At 37.9% G+C, this 22,248-nt stretch overlaps 1 protein-coding gene across 1 annotated transcript in view; it reads left to right on the forward strand.

Annotated features, from left to right (window-relative positions):
* The window catches only part of LOC102038614 (adenylosuccinate synthetase isozyme 1-like), a 53,951-nt gene that overhangs the window by 26,103 nt on the left and 5,600 nt on the right, over positions 1 to 22,248 (forward strand). Inside the window, exons 12-21 of the mRNA XM_031066191.1 lie at positions 12,213 to 12,402; positions 13,839 to 13,901; positions 14,654 to 14,704; positions 15,048 to 15,114; positions 15,504 to 15,611; positions 15,968 to 16,049; positions 16,948 to 17,074; positions 17,985 to 18,139; positions 19,922 to 20,046; positions 21,750 to 21,847. Coding sequence (XP_030922051.1) covers positions 12,213 to 12,402; positions 13,839 to 13,901; positions 14,654 to 14,704; positions 15,048 to 15,114; positions 15,504 to 15,611; positions 15,968 to 16,049; positions 16,948 to 17,074; positions 17,985 to 18,139; positions 19,922 to 20,046; positions 21,750 to 21,847 — 1,066 coding nt within the window. The remainder of the gene's footprint in view (positions 1 to 12,212; positions 12,403 to 13,838; positions 13,902 to 14,653; positions 14,705 to 15,047; positions 15,115 to 15,503; positions 15,612 to 15,967; positions 16,050 to 16,947; positions 17,075 to 17,984; positions 18,140 to 19,921; positions 20,047 to 21,749; positions 21,848 to 22,248) is intronic.

Genomic DNA, 22,248 nt, shown 5'->3' on the forward strand with positions numbered 1-22,248 from the left:
GTGCTGCTGCTCCGGGGAAAAGCGCTCTGAGCCGGCCTGAAGGCCAGCCGTAATTAACCTCAGGAGTCTGCCAAAGTTTTACTGCAGGGCATGTTTTGGATGGGCGGGCTGTGTTCTCTGCAAAGCGCCTGGAAGTTTATTTTAAAAAAATAAATATAAAATTGAGCATGAGTAAAATAGGGGGAAAAAACACTTCATGTAAAAATAAGGATTTAGAGTTGCATGAAAACAGGAAACATCTTGCATGACTTTGTTTATAGGTATTTTTGAGTTGAATAGATTGTAAGGATTCCAAAAACAATGCATTTGCATAATATAAACGAAATTAGACATGTAGGTGATTCCAAATAGAATTGTAGAATGGGTTGGAGGAACCTGGAAGATCATCCAGTTTCAATCCCCCTGCCATGGGCTGGGACATCCTCCACTAGACCAGGTTGTTTAAAAGCCTTATCCAACCTGGCCTTGAACACCTCCAGGGATGGGGCATCAGTAATGGTAATAATTTCTAAAGAACTGTTTTCAAACATTAGTTATGAACATAATAGACCAATACAGCGAATATTCTGTCTGTTGTCCCTTTAAACTATGTAAGCACATTAAAAAGTAGTCAGTTTAGTCCAGCTCAGCTGGTATGTGCCATGAAATTTATTCTGCTTTAAAATGCATGATAGCTACTAAAAAGCTACAGACATCCTTGAATCCAAGGTACTAAATCCAAGGACGTTTTTCTAATTAAGTATATTATGTAAATAAATGTTATCATGCAGGTTAAATATTTAGAAGGTGGAGGAAGTATTTTCATTTGGGACATTAAACTCCCAAGATCTTGAATCACCTTGGGGAGAAGTTTCCTTGCAAAAGGTAGCTAATGAATATGCATTACCAGGATCATACCTTTTTTTTTTTTGTGTTTATTTCCCCCTTGCCTCCCCCAGTAATGTGTTACTAGGAATTTAAACTCAGGTCTAGGGATTGCTTTGGTGAGAAAAAAAAATTTAAAATTTTTAGCTCAGAAGGAGCATTTCATAAATGCTCAAACAGTGAGTTCTCGTGGTATTACTGTTGCTACTGCAAGGAGTCATGTTGATTCTTTTTCAGGCTCAGTTTTGTGGGGTGCCCTGAAGCTGCTTTCAGGACAGATCTGCTGTCCATCCAGCAGCTACTTTGGCAGTGTGCCCCCCAGGTGCAGCCTCAGGATGCCCTGTGAAGGATACAGGAGTGTGTGTGAGAGCATGCCACAAGGGTCAGTGAGTGATGGCTTAGATGGTTTAATGTGCTGCTGGGCATGTTGGATTGTCTTCCTGCAGCCTGAGGAGACCAGCATGGATGGAAGGCAGGTGGAGCTACAAAAGCACTGGGCTCTTTCCAAAAGAGTCATCCCCAACACAGTGTGTGTGAGACTATAATAGCATTCCTGATACACTGGTTACAAGATGTCTTCAGGATTAGGGCCAACTATAAAGCATTTGAAAAAGAAAATATGAGTCATGATTTATTTTTGAGTGGCAAATATTATGTAACTTTAAAGAGGGCTGTATTTTTTTAATACTTCAATGGATGTTTTGTGCATTTGGTAATTTTAATTGTGCCATTTTAATAATTTAATGTTTCCTATTTTCAAAGCCAATCATGCAAGTAGATAATGGTGTATGATTTCTGCCTCTGTTAGAAGTCTGTGAAGGTTTAGTAAAGATATGCACATATTTAAGGATGTGAACAGTACTGATGAGTTCTCTCAGTGTGATAATGGCAGGTCATTAACTTAGAGATGTAATCAGTTTGAGGAGCACTTCATTAATGCTGTGTAGTGCCATGAAAAAGCCCAGTGTTTGGACCAGAACCTTGTTGCTTCACATTGCTCCTGGAAACTAAGAAAAACTTTCAGTGCCTTAGAACTTGTGTATTAGAAGCAATTTCTTAAACAATACTGAATGACTGACTTATTAGAGATTTTAGAGAAAATTTCAGAAAAATTTGCACCAGACTCTTTTGTTAGAATATGGTGATTGGCAACATTATTTATTACCTGATGTCTTGTCCACTCCATTTTCTGAGACATTGATGGAAATGATGTTGAACAGCTTGTTTTAGTCCTCAGTGAAAAAGAAGTAGAAAAAGCTTAAAAATTAAGATCTGAAAAATGCATTTTCAGGTCTTCTGAAATCATGTCCCAGCTAGAGCAATTCTTCATCCCAATAGGATACTCTTCAAGCTAACTTTTAAAAAGGTGAGGCTGCCCTCCTCTCTGTGTAGGCATTTAAATTCAGGACCAGATTTGAGTTTGAAAGGGGTTTTAACAAACAGTAATTCCCTAATGTTTCCATGAAAGGAAATAACTTTCATTAAATGTTTCTCAAGTATTTTAGTGTGTTGGGTGCATAAAAATAATCTGTGACTTCTGCAGAGGTTGCAGCAGAGGAAATGAAATTCTATTTCCTAGGATACTAGAATAAAAGGCAAGCAGGTGAATGGCAGTACAAGTCCATCACAGGCACAAGGGAAGCTTTAAAGTATATTAAAAGAAAATTCTGCATTAAAACCCCAGCCTCTGCAATTTTCCTGAGCATTCAGAATTTCACATTAATTGATGACTTAATTTGTTGACCAGGGCTTAGATTATACAGTCTGAGTTCAAAATAATGAGTTCACCATTCAGTGATACTGAAATATGTGACAGAATTTAAATATGAAATATTAGTTTGCCAGAAGTAATTGATTTCATTTCACCTTTATTGTAGCATTCTTTGTGAAAGAGGTTGTTTCAGAAAGGGTAAAAGATCTCTGAATGCTGTTATGGATGATGCTGTACAAAACTTTTCACAGGCTGCTTCCATCAAAATACCAGATACACAGGCACACAAAGCCATATAAAGAAGCAGAAAAGGTATTTCTAAACAAACTAATAACAGCAGGCTGTTAAGGAACTGAGTAGATTTAATGGAGAACATCAAGAACATTTTTCCTGTAAACTGCTCTTTCAGCAAGCAAAGAATTTCAGAAGAAAAACATAAGAGGCTAATATTTCTTTCTTATTGTGGCCTCCTGGAGCATGGAGCTGTCACATGATGCCATGCAATACTTTTAATCCCTGATATATTTTTAGGAAAGAGTAAAAACAAAGATTTCAGAGTAAATATTTCATTTTGATGTTTCTTTAAAAAAGAGGGTTTGTGTATTTGTTTAAAGCTTTTAACTAAGAGAATATCCTGACATAAAGATGGGAGTTCACTTTCTATGTAGCCTCTTAGCATATTGTCAGAGTATCAGATGAAGTAATTTGGGTACATCTAACATGGGAAGAGAACTTTGGTGTTGATCAAACCCTGATTTCAGATTGTGACTTTATCTGTGGTAGCTCTCATTCCAGATGTACCTTTCTCACATCACCTCATCGCTTGTTTGGTGTCTACCTTCAAAGCTAGAGCTGGTGGCTGGTATTAGCTACCAGGGTTTTAATTAGCTGATCTCTCAGATCAGTTTTGGAGTATGATCAAAGAGTCACCTGTCACAAGTGCCAAGGGCCAAGGTGGTGCGCTTCCAGAGGGCCTGCTTGGACTAGAGCTGTTCCTAAAAAGTCACACATCATAAGTTCTCAGTTAACTGAGGCCAGCTGCTTGTCATGCAGTTCTAGCTGTTTCCTTAAGGTGAGACTATGTAAGGTACACTGCAATAATAACTTTTCACTAAAAATACCCCATAAACTTGATAAATTCAAACGAAAGGAAAAATTTTCCAAAAGCCTAAGGTGAAAGACAGGAATGCTGTTGCTCCTGAGTGTGTAGAGGCCCTTTGATAATCACCTCTACCTGTCACAGGTCACATCATAGTTACTGAATAGATGTGTAAACCAGCTGCAGCACAAGTGCATGCCTTTTTTCCTTCACACCATCACCAGTGGCAGTGATTCAGCAGCAGCAACTAGGCCAAGGCAGTTTTTAAGAAATCTTTTGAGGTGTCATTCAGTGCTGCTGTTCCAGTGTGCCCATGACAATGCTGGATGTGTCAGCCCTGTGATAATTCTGCCTTCTGGAAATCTGGAAACAATCTGTCTGATGTTATCTGCATTCACTTAAGAAGTGACTTGTAAGGAGCAACACCAAATAGTACGAATGCGATTGCATTAAGAGCTGTCATTAGATTTCCTAAGCTTCTCATATTAAAGTTTCTGTTTTGCACAAAATATGCAGTCACTTTTTAAAATACTTCCTCTATCAAGTCTGTGATTTCAGGTTAAGAATTGCCTTATTTTCAGAGATCATCTGATCTTTTGAGGCATATGGACAAAAATTACAGTTGATGTTAATAGTGAAGAAAAGCTGAGGAGATTGAAAAGGGTATCAGAAAAAATGGCTGTTAAGGTCTTTTGTGGTTGAGTAGTTCAGAGTTACTTGGAGTGAGAAGTTTAACCAGGTCATAAACCAAGAGTGTGGAGTGGCTTATTTTCTCTATGTAGTGGATATTAACAAATAAGTTTGAGAAGATTTTACCAGTAAGAAAAGCCTGGCAATGTGTTGGGTTTGAGGAAGCATTGCTACGTTAGGAAACAATTTAAGAGTGAAGGGATGTGCCCAATGCTTCCATACAAGTAACTGTTGTATATTATTGTAGGTTTCCCCATTTCCTTGTGTTAGTGTTTTAATGAATACAATGTAAATTTGGTCTGGTTTAGTAACAGTGCTTTGAGGAATGCAAAGGAAAATACTGTGGGCAAGCAATTGAATAATAAAAGCCAAGCGTGGCAGAAATGGCAGCCCAGTAGTTTCTCTGGGTGCTTTAGGTGCGAGATGGGGAGGTTTCCTTTGTTCCCCTGTTGCTGCTGACAGGGCAGGGGAAGCAGCCACACGTTGTTGTGACTTGTCCCTATTGATCATGGGCTACTGGAACTGTTTGCAACAGGGATTAAATTGGGGCAGTTTTATGTGATGATTATGTGGAGTTACAGGAGCTTGTTTGCTGCTGTTTTTCTCTGTGTGTGTCATGTGTTGCTCTCCTTGCAATGAGATTTAACTGTGTTTTTTAGAGTAATTTTTCCCTATAGGATAAAATAGCATGGAAAGGCTTTAATCTCCTAATGATTTAGTGCTTGATGATCTTCAGTGAAGAGATTGATGACCTTGAAGTCATGAGTGTACAGTGACTGCAGGACTGTTGGTTTTGATTTCTCAAATGTTTGGGAAGGTTGATAATCCCACTTGCATGTAAACTCATACAGGTTTCTAAGTCATTTTTTGCAAGATTCCCTGCAAAAACACAAGCAGGGTTTATTTCACTATTCAACACAGGAGAGGATTTAAGTGTGAGTTGTTTCTTTAGCTACAATGAAGTAGTCCACCCTTCCAAACTCGAATTTTTTTTTGTAGCAATCTGTCGCTTCTGAGGTATTTTATCCAATTTTATTTTTCATTATTTTTATACATACTTACATACCACACTATATCATTTTAAGCTTTAGAACAACACAGTGACACTGCTATTTTAAACTAGCCTTTCCTTTGGGCATCAGCAAGATCATCTCAGGACCACTAGGATTATAAATACTGTATGAGAAGGTCAGGTTTAAAGTTTCCAAATCTCCATAAGAAAGCAAGCTTAATTTTCAATCCCCTTTATAAAGCCTGATGAATTTATTATCCTCTACAAGCATCAAAAGAAAACAACTGAAAATTAAACTGAAATTACATCTGTTCTATTTCATTCCTGTTCTTAACTTGTTTACAGATATAAGAAAAGTTATGTTCATATCTTTGGATCATATTACTTCCCACAGGGACGTGACTATGCTTCTTCAGCAGAGAGAATTAAAGACGAGCAGACTTATCTAGGTTTTTTTTCATGTTTGGGTTTCTTTATTTTAGTATTCTGCTAGCATAAGAATATTTTTTCCACTGTAGCATTTTCTGCCAATACACATTGAATTTATATTCTTTGCATCTGTTGCTGAAGTAAATATGTATTTTGTTATATAGTGGTCTGTTGTGGTATGTTGTTTTGATGTGACTTGACAAAACAATTCAGTTTGAGAGAAAATAATCAGTGTGTGAGTGTCTAGTTTGCCTACACTGTTTGATGTTTGAAACCTGAGTAGAATTAGACTTGGCTTTTCCAGTTGCATTTTTCAGATGCTTAGGAAGACCAAGGTACCTGTGTAAGTTAGTGTCATTTTTTGTAGTAAAGAAATAATACTACATTATTGGTACAGTATATGATATAAGCTTAAGGGTTTTTATTTGTGCTACAAATAATTTTAAGTTCCTTTAAAGGGTCAACAATCTTGCTCAGTTCTTCTCAAGAATGTTTGTGTTTATACTAATACTAATTATCTCATGAGGTTTTAGGTGGTCTCCTCCCATGGGAATTTGGGAGTTTTTGAAAAGATCACTATTTTAGGTGGGACAGTGGGATGCTATGGATTTTGCTCCTTCTTTGAAACAGCAAAGGGGGACACTTGAACAGGGCAGGAGTCAGAGCAGTTCTGTGCAGAGTTGTTTGTACTTTAAGTCATTACTGCAACATAGTCTTGGGAAAAAAGAGCCAAACAAAGATTTGGCTGAGGGTGGTTGGGGTCTGGAGATAAACTTGCAACTCAGACCAGTTGTTTGTCACCACCACAGCTTTAAAAATCACCATTCCCTCAGTTCTTGTGGTCTTATGGGTACTTCTGAATATTCCAAACCCACCTCTCCTCAATAGGTTGAGTTAAAAAATAAAAACAAAGTTATGGGTTACCTCTTGAAATCTGAGTTGGATGTTACTTGGCAATAGTTAAACAGGATACTTCTGAATATTCCCAACCCACCTCTCCTCAAAAGGTTGAGTTAAAAAATAAAAAACAAAGTTATGGTTTACCTCTTGAAATCTGCGTTGGATGTTACTTGGCAATAGTTAAACTGGAAAAAAATAGCAAAAAAACCTTCCAGTTTTTCCAGTCTAGTAAGGGAAACTAACAAGCACCTCTGGCAGCAACCTTCCAGCTGGAATGTGCAGCGCTTGCAGTCATTGACAGAAGTGTTCACACACAGGTGATTCAGTGACATCCTGTTGAAGGGTCTACATGTACAAAGCAGTTAATATATGGCACTTGTCTGACTGGATGTTTTTAATACCAATGATGCTCAAACCTCATTTGCAATGCTGTAAATAACAAGAAATCCCATGAAAGTCAATGCATCTATATTATTATAAAATTCTTGTCAGAGCCAGTCGTGCTGGTAGCAGTTATTAGCTACATTTATTCAAATTAGTTCCAGGCAGTTGCTGATGTAAGTTAGGAATAGCCATTGTTAATTAAATTGTAAAGAGAATAAACAGTTATGTAAGAATGCTCCTTCTTGTTTATTCACATTAAAAATGCTATAATAAACTGAACAAAATTACTCAATTCTGGTAACAATACAGAAGTATTTTGTAGCCTGCTTGATAGTATGATGAGAGAGGTATCTGGCCTGCAGATACAGTTGAATTTCAGAAAATGTTTTGCTCCATTGATGGTTGGAATTTGTATTACTGGGACACTTATGATGAAGAGAGCAGGAGTCACAGCATTTGTTTTCAGATGAAAGCTTCCCAAACTGCTGGTTTGTGGCTGGTATTTCAATTCATAGATTATAAATTCATATAATAATGCCAGAGGGGATCATCTTGTAATCTTGTCCCTGTACCAAGGACACAGTATTCTAGTGGCAGTTGCACGACTGCCAAAAGGAGAGGTAATACAATCTTTCTACTCCTACTTGATATTCCCATTTATACACGCGAGGTTTGCCTCAGGCATGTCAGCCAGTACTGAAACTGTGTTCAGATAGCCCCATGTGCTTCCTAGCACAGATATCTCCTTGAACCACGTTTTTCTTTCTAATTTTGTATTTAAAACCTAGTTGTGACATTTCATGCATTCACTGCATGTAGCAGTGGCTAAGGAGCTCTGTGTGCTGCTGGTGTGTCACACCACGGTGGTGTTGGCTGCTGATCTTCAGTAACCAGTTTGTTATTTCCCCATTGTTAACTGGAAGAGGGTGAGACCTCATCACTGTGGGACCCATCAAAAATAAACCTGTTTCTTGTTCACACTCTAGTTATAGCTTGAAACAATCATCTGGTTCTAAGGTTTTTATGCGATCTGATGATTTTTCATATTAATCTACCTAATGAAATTGTGTTCTGACATTGTGAGGAGCACTGAGCAAATGAGGGATGTGCCAACCAGGAGAGCATCTGGTAACATTCCTCCACACTACCTGCCTGGCAAGGGCAGACAGAAGCATCTGTGAGCATCAGGACATATTTCCTTCCTGTTCAAACGTGTATCATTAGGCTAACTGGGAGAATGAAGTTCCTGCTGCAGGTACTGAACAGCCTCACTGCTGCTCTGAAAAGAAATTCTCTGTCTTGGGATGTTTTGGCTGCAGAAAATAAAGAGATTTTAAAAACAATACAAGCCAAAGCAGCAGCCTTTAAGCAGTTTGGGAGGTGGGTTTGTTTCCTCGTGGCTTTTTAAGTTCCACTATGGAGATAATGACTGTCCTCTGGCAACCTGTTCATAATAATTATCAGTTCCCTGGTGTTGTTTATGGCAGCTACAATTGTTACCACTGGTAAAATATAGCTTCTCAGTTTAGTGTATTGATACAGTTCTGGTGTTCAAGCACTCTGGAACTGTAATCAATGTACATCAGTACATCAATCCAATACCACAAGTAGATCAGTACATAAAAGCTTGGAAATTGATTTTTTTTTTAAACAAAGTACTATACTGAAAAAAGACTCTACAATGTCGCATGGGGTAGTTTAGTTCCTCTATTTCCTTCTAGTACTGGGACAATATGTAATTTTACACTTGGATTATAAAATTTCAGAAAATATAGATTAAAATCTTACAGAAAAAAAATCAATTTTTATCTGAGTACAATGTTATAATTTTTTTAATTATTTAAATAAACCCCAGACCCCACTGCACCTGTGGAAGGGACCCACCCTGGAGCAGAGGAAGTGTGTGAGGAGTGTATGTGGATGCCACTGGAACAGCTGCTGTCATGGTGCCTTCCTGGGAACAGCATTTCCTACAGTTTGGTTTAATGGGGATGCCCAGACTACACAGCAACTTATTTCTAGCCATACCATCATTTCACAATACAGATCATGCCAAAATGACACTGATGAATAGTCTATCAGAAGTTGTTGCCTAAACATTCCCTTTGTTAGAGACATTTTTTAAGAACCGCAGAAAATACCATCTCTAGGGACCTGCAAATGGTTGAAGAGAAATTTCAGGTGGGCTTAGTGCTGCATGGCAGAGTCTGGATATTAAATGGAAGTTTATGATGTCCTTGTGTTTGAAACAAGGGCCAAGCAGAGGCTCCAAAAGTTTTTTGGTCCAAGGGGAAGGAAGCATCCTGAGGGTCCAGAGAACACTGTCACTTGGTGTGTTAGTGTTCACAGCACTTTAATGAAATACCACGTGGGGAAAAGACGGGAGCTCACACAGCTGCAGTGTATCAGGCAGTCCTCTGCACCTTCAAATGTGTAGTCTTCAAAGAAACCCCATATAAGATTTTTAGGTTCGCTTATATTATGTTAGGAGAAGAAATGGCTCATACAAGCCATATATTGACTCTCAGAACTGGAGTAAAATTAGAAAAGGAGTGGATGTCTTTAATATTCAGCTGCTAGGCTGCCAATATGCTGTTGGAATATCTATGTGAGTGAACATGAGAAATTACTGAGATGACCAGATAATAAACAGAAAATATCTCGTCAGACAAGTGTAAAGTTTTGCAAGTCTGTGGTCAAGTCTCTTGGATAATTCAATGCTCTGCCACCACTTCAATTTTATTTATAAAAGTATAATTAGTTAAGCTGTAAAAATATACCTGGAAAACACTTGTTTAGCAAACGCAGACCAACAGGAGCAGTGCAAAATGCAGTTCCAGAGATGTCAATACTAGTTTTTAATTGGAGAAATGCTGCTTTAGGTGGTCTGTCACTGAATTTTTGATGTGTGTTATCTATCCAGAGGGACTGAAACTGTATCAGAGATTTTGTCCATTCGAGGATGTACAATATCTGATGGTGTTTCTGTGCTTCAGCATTTTTTTATGTATGCCAACTCTCACAAGCTGCTTGATTAGCATCCCTTTTTAAGCATTTGCTAAAGAAAGAGCATTTGTCTGGGTGTCAGTTGTTCAGGAAATTTTCCAAAACATAAACTGTCTTTCATAAGCATTCTCATACTAGTATATCCCACCTTCTGAAATTTTAGGATACAAGAAAATACCTTTGACTATAACTTAGGAATGCTGTTATCTCAGATTGTGAGTCCTCAAACCTGACTTCATTTGTTGATGTTCATGTTGATTAGGAAAAGCAGAGTGTAACTGTAGCATTGTGACAACAAATACTTTTGAAGCAGCCTGGTTCCCCATTTTCTGAGGAAAGGAGGAAATTGTTACTTGTAGCAGAGGTTAAATTGGTGTTAAATGATGGAGTTAATTTTTTCAAAGTTTCCATCTTGCCATTGTCTATAGATGAGCTGGAAAGCTGGGAGTCCCAGAAGAAGTTACTAGCCTTTTTCTCAGCCTGATAATAAAATAAACCAGTGTTTCAACCAATGCAATCCACCAGAGTCAGACCTCTTAAATATCATGTAAAGTACTCTCCTGCCTGATTAATTAACCTTCTAGATAATTGAGTGCTTCTAACTAGATCCAGATTCCTACAACTGGTTTATTATATCTGAGGGACGAGAAAAATAGCCAGGATTCTCTGGACAAGTTATAACTCTGCATTAGCAAGACATTTCAGAATCCTTCCCATCCCAAGGATGAGCTCTCCATCAGTTTTTAAGTCAAATGAAATCTGTGTGTACTATTTTTTCTGTTCTAACTCCTCAGCTCTCCCTTAGCAGCTTATCTGTTCAAAATTAATTGTTGAACTCAAATGTTCCAGAGCATAAAAATTCTTTTTATCATGTTTGTAGACATATTTCCTAAGGTTCTTCATCACACTGCTTAAAAAAAATCTCTTTTTGTAAACCATAGTTCTTATTTTCTTAATGTTGTGTTTCAGCATTTATCCACATTTTGAAAGGATTTTCAGTTGCCATTTTCCTGTGTTTTACATACAAAAAGGCAAATGAGTAAATGAAGAATGAATTAAAACTCAGTGTGTTCTAATATTCATTTTCATAAATGACTGTTCTTTCTCAGCATTTTCATGTAACTCTACTCATTCAGCCAACACTTTATTTTCTGCAAATTATCAGTGGCAGTCTCAGTTCCCCTTCCAGTAGATGCCCTCTTTCTAGACAGTTTAAATCATTCCATTCTCATATCAAACACAAAAATTTGTAATCATTTGGGAAAACTGAAGGCCTGTAGCACCACAGCACGTGGGTAGTCAAGTTTCAACCTTATCAGTAGGAGACAAACTTACATTAAGACACAGCAGGAAAAAACAACCTGCTGAGAAAACTGTTAATATTTCAGGTCAAATCAACTCATGACCTTGATTTGCTCACCTCTGTCCAAATTTCTGTGTTGCCACATGATTCTCTTTTAAAAGAGTTTGTGGAAAAGCAGTTTAGTAAGGAAAATACCAGCTCCTATTCTTGGTTCTGGAAAGTAGTCATGTAAGTCATGAGTTGTAGCAGACTCCATAAAGTGATGGTGGTGGTAACTGGGAAGATCATCTCTTGACCATTTCCTGGGGTGGTCCTGTGTGGGGCCAGGAGTTGGACTCCTGTGGGTCCCTTCAAACTCAGGATATTCTGTGACTGACAAGGTCATTGAGTCTGCACATGGTTCCAGCCTGACAAAGAGCCTTTGTCTTGAACACCAGGAGAAGCAGTAGCTGTTTGTGGTTGGGCAGGTGGGAAGAGCTTCAATTCAAAGGGAAATACTGGGCTCAAACTCAAGGAAATGTCCATGCACAGAAGATGCCTAAAAAGGATGGGCTTGTGTAGGCATGTCAGGGGGACTCCAAGGATGGTAGTTAATTCCAGTTTCTTTTCCCAGAAAGCTTCAGTTCTTGTCTAACTTATGCCACCACTCCTGTATTAACTCCTGCTCTGCCCCAGCCCTGCCTTGATTTCATGGTATCCTTCTGCTTCACAATTCTGCTGTCCTGCTGGACTCCTTTAACTCCCTCACTGTCCTCATTTTTACAATGCTAAAATATGTTAAAAAACTGTAAGGTGGAGGAAGCAGTGACCAAAGAAATGTATAAATAAAAATAGATGCTCTTGCCAAATCATCTGCTTAGAGGTTAGACCATTATTCTTCACATGTTTCTGTCTCTTGCAGGGTGGGAATAATGCAGGCCATACTGTCGTTGTTGATGGGAAAGAATATGATTTTCACCTATTTCCTAGTGGCATCATTAATCCAAAGGCAATTTCTTTTATTGGTAAGACATTTTGGAAATTACTATAAAAAATGACATTGTGTAGTGGATAGCTGGAACTGTACTGTGCAGTAACAAGGAAAGAAAAACATGACTCTCAGTCAGATTTGCTTTAGCTTCAGCTGTTTGACTTTTATTTCACTGCTGCTTTAACATGAAGAGTTACTCTACATTCAGTGTCAGTTTAGTTTCCACTGTTAGAAAACTGAAAGCAAGAACATCTTATCATGTTCCTTCTTATACTTTATGGTAAAATTTGGACCCCACCATCTACTTGCACTCTCTTTTTATACTTTCAGAAATATATGTGCTATTCTTTGAGCACACAAATGCCAGGACTTTGCTAAATACATAATAAAAATTATCTCTCACAGCTGTTTACTGACTTCCAGAAATAGGTGCCAAAATGCAGGGCTCTACTTAGGAGGTCATTATCCAGTCCCCTTTTTGTTCACATCACCAGCTGTTTAGGGTGATGTTGTATTTTGCTATAAAGATACTTGGTGCAGATGGCATCATAAAAAGATTTGCAGCATTCACTGGACATTAAACTCATATTTAAATGGTAGGCAAATTTAAGCCTCTTGTCCAAAGTTTTGATTATTTCTGAGAGAAATCATGTACAGACTGTTCAAGAAATGAGTGTAAGTTCTAGTGAGTTATAGAGTTTCAGTTTTGTTCCATTTAATGATTTCCAAATGGATAACTAGAATCCATTAAACATTTTTTTCTCTCAGCTAAATATGGTGTGTTGTCTTGCTTTCCTATTTACTCCCTTGTCAATTAGTAACGACTATAACTTGAGTTATGCTAAATTTAGGCTGAGACAGGCTCTTGCATATATTTCTGACATTCCCAAGAAGGAGGCAGCAGCTGTTTCCAGCCCACTGCATCACTAATCCTCCATGTCTCGCCAGTGCTGCTCTTTATTGCTCGTGGGTTCTATTTTGTAGCTCAAAAGCCGGGTGAAAGCATTGCTAATGCATCACAGCACTAGTTTGAGCTGAGTTTAAAACAGAAACCTGAATATTGAAGAAGATATAAATATTTTCACACAGGCTTGTCAGTGTGGTAAGGCCAGGGAGTTCTTTGAGCTTTTCCCTGTGAACAATTGCGGCTGGAGCTGCAGGGCAAAGTCCACCGTGAACAAAGACAAGAATCCGCTTACCTCAGCTGGCTGTGCCGCAGCCTGGCGTTCCTGCCTGGAACAAACCAGCTCTGCTTTTCCTGAGCTTAGCAGCCCAGCAGCTGCTTATCCCAAATCAGGATTTATCCAAAAAGTCCTCAAGATCACTTTGTGTGAACTCTAGTTTTATTTCTTAAATAAAATTTTAGACAGCAAGTAGAGGCCTTCCATCCGAAAAGGCCTTACAGGCCTTACATCCTAAAAATAAGTGTTTTATTCCTTGCTTTAAAATAAATCATTTATGTTCCCAAAGGTAACGGAGTGGTTATACATTTACCAGGCCTGTTTGAAGAAGCTGAAAAGAATGAAAAGAAAGGTTTGTATCAAGTAATTTTTAACCTACCTTTATATTGGCAGCCAGATTGAGGGGTTTTGTAAGCTGTTGTTTCTGACCATAAGTATTCAGTGCAGTAATAACATTCTGGATTTTAAAGGAGGAAACAGTATTTAAAATGTTGAAATATGTGGTAGTCTTTAGACATATTTTCAAAAGCAATCTTTTCATGGGTTTCTTGGAGTTTTATGGCATTTAATGCCACATTGGAAAGAAAATCAATGCTAAAGTGTGTGTTAAGCTTCCCTTGACCTCAAATAGGGATGATTTAACCCAAAATTTCTGTGCCCAAATATAAACTCAGTTGGTTCTGATTTGAGCAAGGCTTTAGACCCTATGACCTTCCAAGATCCTCTACTTCTTAGACTTTTTTATGTTTCTGTATAGAAATTCTCTATTTTCTGAGACACAGATGGAATTTAAATGATGCGTTGTGTAGCAAGTTAAACAAGAATATATATTTAAAGAATTTTGTGTAAGCCACATCATTCTGGCATTTAAGAAGTATCTTTGTCCATACCAAAATGAGAAAGCTGATAAGTCAAAAATGAGAAAAGTTTCTCAACAGAAACATTGCTGCTATTTGATATTGTCTTGTGGTTTATCCATTTTGTCTACAGTTATCTTAACAAGAAGCCATATAAACTAGCAAAAAGTCAGAAAAAGTAAAAGCCAATGTCAAAGCTCAACCAATCAGCACAACTGAAATCCTACCTTTCTTCATCTTTTGACAGGTTTGAAAGATTGGGAGAAAAGACTGATTATATCAGATAGAGCACATATAGGTAAGTGAAGAGTGAAGGGGAAAAAACCCTCACAAGTGATTGCTTAGCTCATGAGGCTAAATTAAATTATTATTCCACAGAGCAGCTGTGTATTTGATCTAACACAGCTTCTTATTATGTTGTGTAATCTGAAGCATGATAATGGAATCTGTGTCCACTGACAAGTGATTTTTTACATGTTTTCACAATGTTTAAGGAATTCTCCCTATGTTTTCACTTGAGGAGGCCTGTGCACTGTCAATGACAGCAGAGGCACTTTGTCTTGAAATTATGGATGTCTGTGATTTCAAGAATATTTTTCTCCTTTGTTCTCTCACTATATCCATTTGATTTTCCACTGCAGTGTTTGACTTTCACCAGGCAGTAGATGGGCTCCAGGAAGTACAACGTCAAGCACAAGAAGGCAAAAAGTAAATATTTCCAACACCCTCATTTCATTAATATCTACACAAATTTGGAAAATCGGTGTAATTTTGGAAAACAGAAATGCTGTGTATCTCTGAAGAGCCTTGTTGATGTTAAGAATTCTGTGCTTCTGTTCTGTTCCTACTTACATTAGTGAACAAACTGTCAGCCAGACTCAAGGCCTCATGCTTTACTGAATACCACAAATATTAGCAATACTTATGCAAAGCCTGAAAGGTGCTAATATCATATATTATTATTATAAAACTTTAATATCTTTTTATGTCTCAGACATCCTGCCCATTATATGATTTCGCTTTGACAAAATTACTTGGCATAAAGTGTGTTTTTGCATGTATTTATACATTTTGAGGGGGTGTTTCTTTTTACTTAGTATTGGCACAACAAAAAAGGGGATTGGACCAACATATTCTTCCAAAGCTGCACGAACAGGCCTTCGGATTTGTGACCTCCTCTCTGACTTTGATGAATTTTCTTCAAGGTACAACTATTTTCTTTTGTAAATATTGTGTTAAAGAGTGATACATTTTGCCTGACAGATTTGCTTTTAAGGAGATGTTTTTAAATATGTGTCTGAATTTTGTGTATAAATTGTCTAGAAGGAGAAGAAAACTGGAAAGAATGTGTGTGTGTGTTTCTTGTACTTCACAGAGTTTCTCATAATTTAAAATGGAATTTTGAACACTGGGAAATGCACTGGTTGAGGTGTCAGAGTCCTGAGCATTTTCTCCCTATAGCTTTCAGTATATACTGTGCATAATATAAACTGAGTTCTTGCCAAAGGTTCTGTGATTCTATGAATATGTTCCTCATACATACAATTTCAATTCTTTACAGATTTAAAAACCTGGCACAACAGTACAAGTCAATGTTTCCCACGTTGGAAATTGATACAGAAGGACAATTGAAAAAGCTAAAGGTAAGGATTTATCACTTGAAATATTTATTTTTATTTTAAAAGGTAAAAATTAAGTGTACCAGACATACCATTTATTGAGCTTATGTAGATGAAAAATGCATATGTTCATTATTACAAAAGCTTTTAATAAACAGTAGCTATGCTTTGTAGGAGAATGTTCTCTCTTACTATAGGCATTAAGGTAAACTCTGTGGAGGATTTAATTCTCCTATAATATTTTACTTTTTTGAGTGTTGCTTAAAATAACTGTTGTATCAAAGAAGTCAAGAGAATGCAGGGTGATGATTTCAATTAGTGTCCAGTGTGTCAGTGGGACTTCCTTGCTTACTGAAGAATTGTTTGTGGAAGCATTTTTCAAGATCCTGGTATTACAAGAAAATTGTCTTTTTACAAATAAATCCAGAAGAGCAACTGCTAAAACAGCTTTCATGAATATATAAGAAAAGTGGATGTTAAAAATATCTCTTACCTTTCCCATGTTTTTTCTTATAAGTTTTTGGAGCTGAAACCCTGAGGATATTTTTTAATATTCAAAAGGGCTGATATGTTTGTCTTTTGGTGCTTGGACTAGTTCTAAGTCCCATTCTCAGTGTGGCTAGACTATAGCACACTGTCTAAAGGCTATAGCAACAAAATTCACTAGGCATACCACATCTCTGTGAACAGAAATGATACAGAAATTATGGCATTCTAATGCCATAATAAGTCAAGTTTTCTTATATGAGTGGTTCAATAGATTGAAAGGAGTATAAACTAATGGTTGTATTTTTCAGGAAAACACAGTTATTGAGGCTGGAAGCTTAGACTTATCTGTATGTTTTGTCTTTCAAAAGTGAACACAGTGTTCCCTGCTTTCAGCTATTGTCTGGGGAAGCTGACATTTGTACTCTGTTTGCAGGGATATGCTGAAAAAATAAGACCCATGGTTCGAGATGGTGTGTATTTTATGTATGAAGCTCTTCATGGCTCCCCAAAGAAGATCCTTGTTGAAGGAGCCAATGCAGCACTACTTGATATTGACTTTGGTAAGTTATATTCTAAACTCAGCTTAACTCCTAAGGGATCAGTTTTGTTTTGATTTGTGTTTATATTGACTTTGCAAACAGCAGGAAAATAGAGAAAATAGTCTTTCCTTAATAGGAACAGATCTCCCAGAAGTAAAGCTCATTAAAACAGAGATTGTGTCATTAACAGGATTAGTGCTTAGGGTTTAAATATTGATTTTTGCTGAAGTTTATTCCAGTGCAGCTGAAATTTCACTGCTGATATTCTTGTCTTGATTGCTTTTAAATGTGTGTGCACATTGCCAAACAATCCAGGTACTCATTGCAGTGCAGTTTAGGTAATTCCTCTGCCATGGGAGGAGGATTAAACTGGTGCAGCAGTCTCTAAGTCTTGCCACTACAGTTGGTCTCTGCTCTACTTTCTTACCAATAGTCTAATTAAATCAATGAAGAAAAAATTAAGGACTTGAGAGATTCTCCAGTCCAGAGTCACTGCGTAGAGATCATAAGTATCTCTTAAGACTTAGACAAGTTGTGGCAACTACTCAGAGCCACTTGTGCAGAGCATTGGGAATGCCAGTCTGTGACCTTTACACCAGGCTCTCCATGAACGTAATGGAAATAATTTCTGTGATACACAGAACGTTGAACAAAAGCTTTACACAGCAGAAGCATCATACAATAGATCCCGTGCCTAATGGAGGTAATATTGAGATGCTTTTGAATGTCTCCCTTTTGTGCAATCCTCGGTGAAAGTTGTAAAGGATGAATGACACATAATAAAAAGAATTTGCCTCCCTCTTTGGCTGCTGTTCCAGTTTAGCTTTAAAGCCAAACATAGAAGCGAAAACCTTCTTTGAACTGATAAAAAACAGTCTTTGTTTCTTACCCATTGCTGACAGAGGGCTGTGCTGCTGTGTTTTCCTGGCAGGCACGTATCCCTTTGTGACCTCCTCGAACTGCACCGTGGGCGGGGTGTGCACCGGGCTGGGCGTTCCTCCGCAGCACGTGGGGGATGTGTACGGCGTGGTGAAGGCTTACACCACCCGCGTGGGCATCGGCGCCTTCCCCACCGAGCAGATCAATGTACGTTTTGTGCTACAAAATGGGCTCTGCACAGCTGGCAACAAGTAGCAGTGCAATGGTCTCTGGTTTCTGTGGTTGAGATGACCCCTGAGGTGTTAGAAAGTCTCTTTTTCCCAGCCCAGCGACCGAAGAAGTCGAGATTCATCGGTTTTGCTTTTCAGGGTTGTTTATTTTTTCTTATCTATTACATTCTTTCTCCAACCTGCTGAGATCTGTCCAGCAGGTCGGGTTGTGGCACAACATCTGCCCTGGGGGTGGTGTTAACTTTTTATACTACAAACTACATATACTTTATTTACAATAATTTTCCAGTACCTATCACCTATGCTAGACAGTCTGTCTCTACTCTAAAGCAATCAAAAAGTGTCACCGTCCCAGCAGAAGAGGGAGGAGGAGAAGAAGAAGGAGAAGATGGACAGTACAGGCCCAGATTCCTCCATCTTGCCTCTTGACCCCCATTCTAAAATCCCAAAATTCTACTTTTTCACCCTGTGAGAAATTAACTATCATTCTACTCAAACTCTTGTGGCTTGTAAATCTTCATACAAAGTTGGTAATTTTTTCCATGGACTAAAATCGAAGGCACAGGTGTTTTTGACTCTGTGCCAAGGTCTGTGAGCCCCCTGCCAGGGTCTCAAATCACCCAGGGCAGCCAGAGGAATGTCCTGGGTCCCGACACAATGGGGTAAGGGTTTTCCACTGATAAATAAGCATGGTGATAATTGTGCTGAGCAAGCACACCCATGAAGAGCAGAGAATTACATTATGGTGTTTGTCATGAGAGGAGAGAAACACGAGTGTGGTGATGTTACATTGCAGTGACCACACCTCTGTTGTAATGATCAGTGTGAAAACAGATGTCATCATCTTATGTAACATCATTAGGTGTATTTCAGTGGAGAGAGCTTGTTGTGGACTGGAACTGTCAGTGCATCCCTGAAGAGCTTAAATTACAAAAACTTCTGTGCTTAACAGCCTGTGTTCTGTGTGATTTATAGAATAAATGTGATGTGTGTGTCAGCCAGTCATGCACAAATGGGTCAATAAAAAGAAGGGGAGAGATTTTGGTTATTTTAAACTGTCTGCTTTATTTTCATTATCAAGAAACTAGAAAGCTCAGGATATTGATTGTGAGCTGTACATGCACAAACTCTAGAGCAGTGTTCCGAATCTAATTTAAGGATTTAGTCACTGAAATCCTTTCTTTAATGGCTCAGATGAGTTGATGGTATCTTTGGGGTTTATGAATCATGAACATAAAGTTTCTTCCTTCTTTATTTTTACCACAGTATAGCCACTGCCAGTCTGAATGGAACAGCTGGCAGTCTCACACTGTGGTAGAAGCAAGGAGCCTTAGGTGTTTTGACCTAGACCTTGTACAAGCATTGGTCTTGTCTCAAGCATTTACAGTCTTGATCCCAAAAAGATGTCAAAGGAACAGATGAAGAAACTAAATGCAGGCAAAATTTTATAAAGGACTGAATTGTCAAGAAAATCTTCCTGTTGGATGAAGAAGGGAGAAAAGTGTCTCCTTGGAACACAAAAGTCATATTAAATACGTGATTTGAAATGCCAGTGATTGCAATGCCAGTGACAAAAATCCTGTGCACGAGGGGATTTGTTATCTGTCTTAGTCCTCTCCTAGTAATTTTTTTTCCTGAAAAATAGCTTTCAAATTGGCACAACTGCATTTTTCTTGCAATTCATCCATATTTGTTTGTATTTGTTTTCCAGCCATGTTTTCAGTGAAACACCATCAGCATTCTCTCTGTCTTGTTCTAGGAAATTGGAGATCTTTTACAGTCCCGTGGCCATGAATGGGGGGTAACTACGGGCAGAAAGAGACGCTGTGGCTGGTTAGATCTGGTCATTTTGAAATATGCTCATATGATCAACGGATTCACTGCGTAAGCATCACAGATTTTGCGCTACATTTGGAAGGGATAATTTTGTGCTTCGCAGAATAAATATGTAGGTAACATTAATATAAGTCCAGTAAAGTGTCGCATTTTAAGCAATACAATGATGCACAGTGGGCAGCTGAGAATTGTCTTAATGCTAATAATAATCTAATTCCTTTGACTGTTTTGTTTTTCCAGTTAAGTGATTTCACAACATGTTAGCTGTGATTTTTTTGGTACATGTTTTCACTTTGCTTTCATCAGATGGCCAGTGTAGATTGGATCAATATATTGGTTTTCTAACAGTTTACTCCAGTGTTTTTGATCCAGTGCTTTCATACTGACTTGTGCCATGGTTTAGAACCTGTTGGGTTTGAGGTTTGGTTGACTAATGAATCCTACTTGTCGGACCAATTCTGCATTATTTGGAGCCACTGCCTTGATAAATGAAATTAATGGAGTGATACAAGGGTACAGCTACTGGCACAGATTTCATTCCAGTTTCAACAGGTTCATTTATTTACAAAGGTGTAGTTAAATATTGTGTTATAGATTCTGCTTTTAATGAGCCAAGTTTTATTTTCTTTGAGACCGAGTTGCTTCCTTGGTTGATGCATTCAGGCAAACTTGTCCATATATGCAAATACATGACCCTGAGCATTTTAAAATATTATAGGCTGAAACATAAGTTAATATTGTTTATACTACTAATGTTACAAGGAATGATGGTCTTCTTCATTAATTTATCAAAAGGGGTTTTTAGCTTTGGAGTTTTTTTAATTGGGTTTATATTTTGCTTTAATTTTTGCAGCTCTAGTTTATGTGGAAAATTTTAAGAATGCATTAGATTTCCTTCCATTTCAGCTCTGTACAATTACTGCACTCCTATCCACAAAACTATATCCTCTCTGATAACTGTCACAGCTAAAAAAATGGAGAGATGTAAAAAGTTGAAGAACTGGCTCTATGGTGCTTCTTTCTCAGAAAGTCTCCTCACTTAATCCTTTCATTCATCATGTACTTACTGAGCACATACAGCCTGGACTATTATGCACATACCTGTCTAAATCCTTAGCTGCTCAGTTTTTTGCCAGGCAACATCTAGAATATTTTTTGGAGAATTTGACTAGTTTTAAAATGCAGTTTTATTCAGATCAGTGAATACTACAGTGTCTTCTTGAGGTTCCATTTTTGTCTCCCGGTGTGTTCATTCACAAAATTAATAACGTTCATTAAACTGACAGCACAGCCCAGTCACTGAAAGGCGGGATGGGATCCTTCCTAATGAGCTGCACATGTGGTTTTAGTAACTAGACTATGCTTGTTCTGTTATAAAAGTGTAATCAGTCACTAAGTCTGTCAGACAGTTGTTGTGAATCAGTAGGAATAACAGAAATGGTCACTGTCAGTGATGTCATGTGTCAAACCCACCCAATCCAGGCCCAGCAGGTGCAGTCAGGGTGTGTTTCCATGCACTGAGCTGAACACTGTGCACCTGTGTGAGCAGCCAAGCATTTGGAAATGTCTTGTGGTATCTCAGTCGAGTATTCATCCCAGAGGTGTGAATTCAGTTAACAACAGTTTAATATATTTGTGTCTTTCTTCTGGCTGGGCTGCTTAAGCTGGATTTTTGAAAGGGGAAAAAAAAGAAGGAAAGTATTAAAAAGGAGATTAATCATGTGTATAACTAACTGATGTTTTTTGTGCAGTTTGGCATTAACAAAACTGGATATTCTTGATGTCCTTGATGAAATTAAAATTGGTGTTGCCTACAAATTGGGTGGAAAAAGAATTCCATATTTTCCAGGTAAGTTGTTAAACCTCTATGTTCATTTTTATCTTTCCTGCCTGTTAAGACAATTTTACTTTTTAAAATCAGACTCGATTTCTTTTTCACTAGCCATTCTATGGCAATTTACGGAACTGCAGTATCTGTGTAAAGATTGCATTACATTGGCATTTTCCATTTACCTTGCATCTGTGTACAATGGCAAGAACTGCAGAACAAATAAAATCTTGCATTAGGGAGAGGCCCTAATGTGTTGTGCCATTAGATTTTTTATTGGCAAAATCAGGAGTCTGAAAGTCAGCAAGATTTGAGTCAGTGACTGTGTATCACTGGCAATAGCATTTAATGAAGCAAAATTGAAATAAAAGCTGTACAAAAATGAGATGGAAACAAGCAGAATAAAGCTGCTTCTGGATAGC

Source organism: Geospiza fortis, unplaced genomic scaffold (assembly GCF_000277835.1).
Source record: "Geospiza fortis unplaced genomic scaffold, GeoFor_1.0 scaffold23, whole genome shotgun sequence".
Classification (NCBI taxonomy): Eukaryota; Metazoa; Chordata; class Aves; order Passeriformes; family Thraupidae; genus Geospiza; species Geospiza fortis.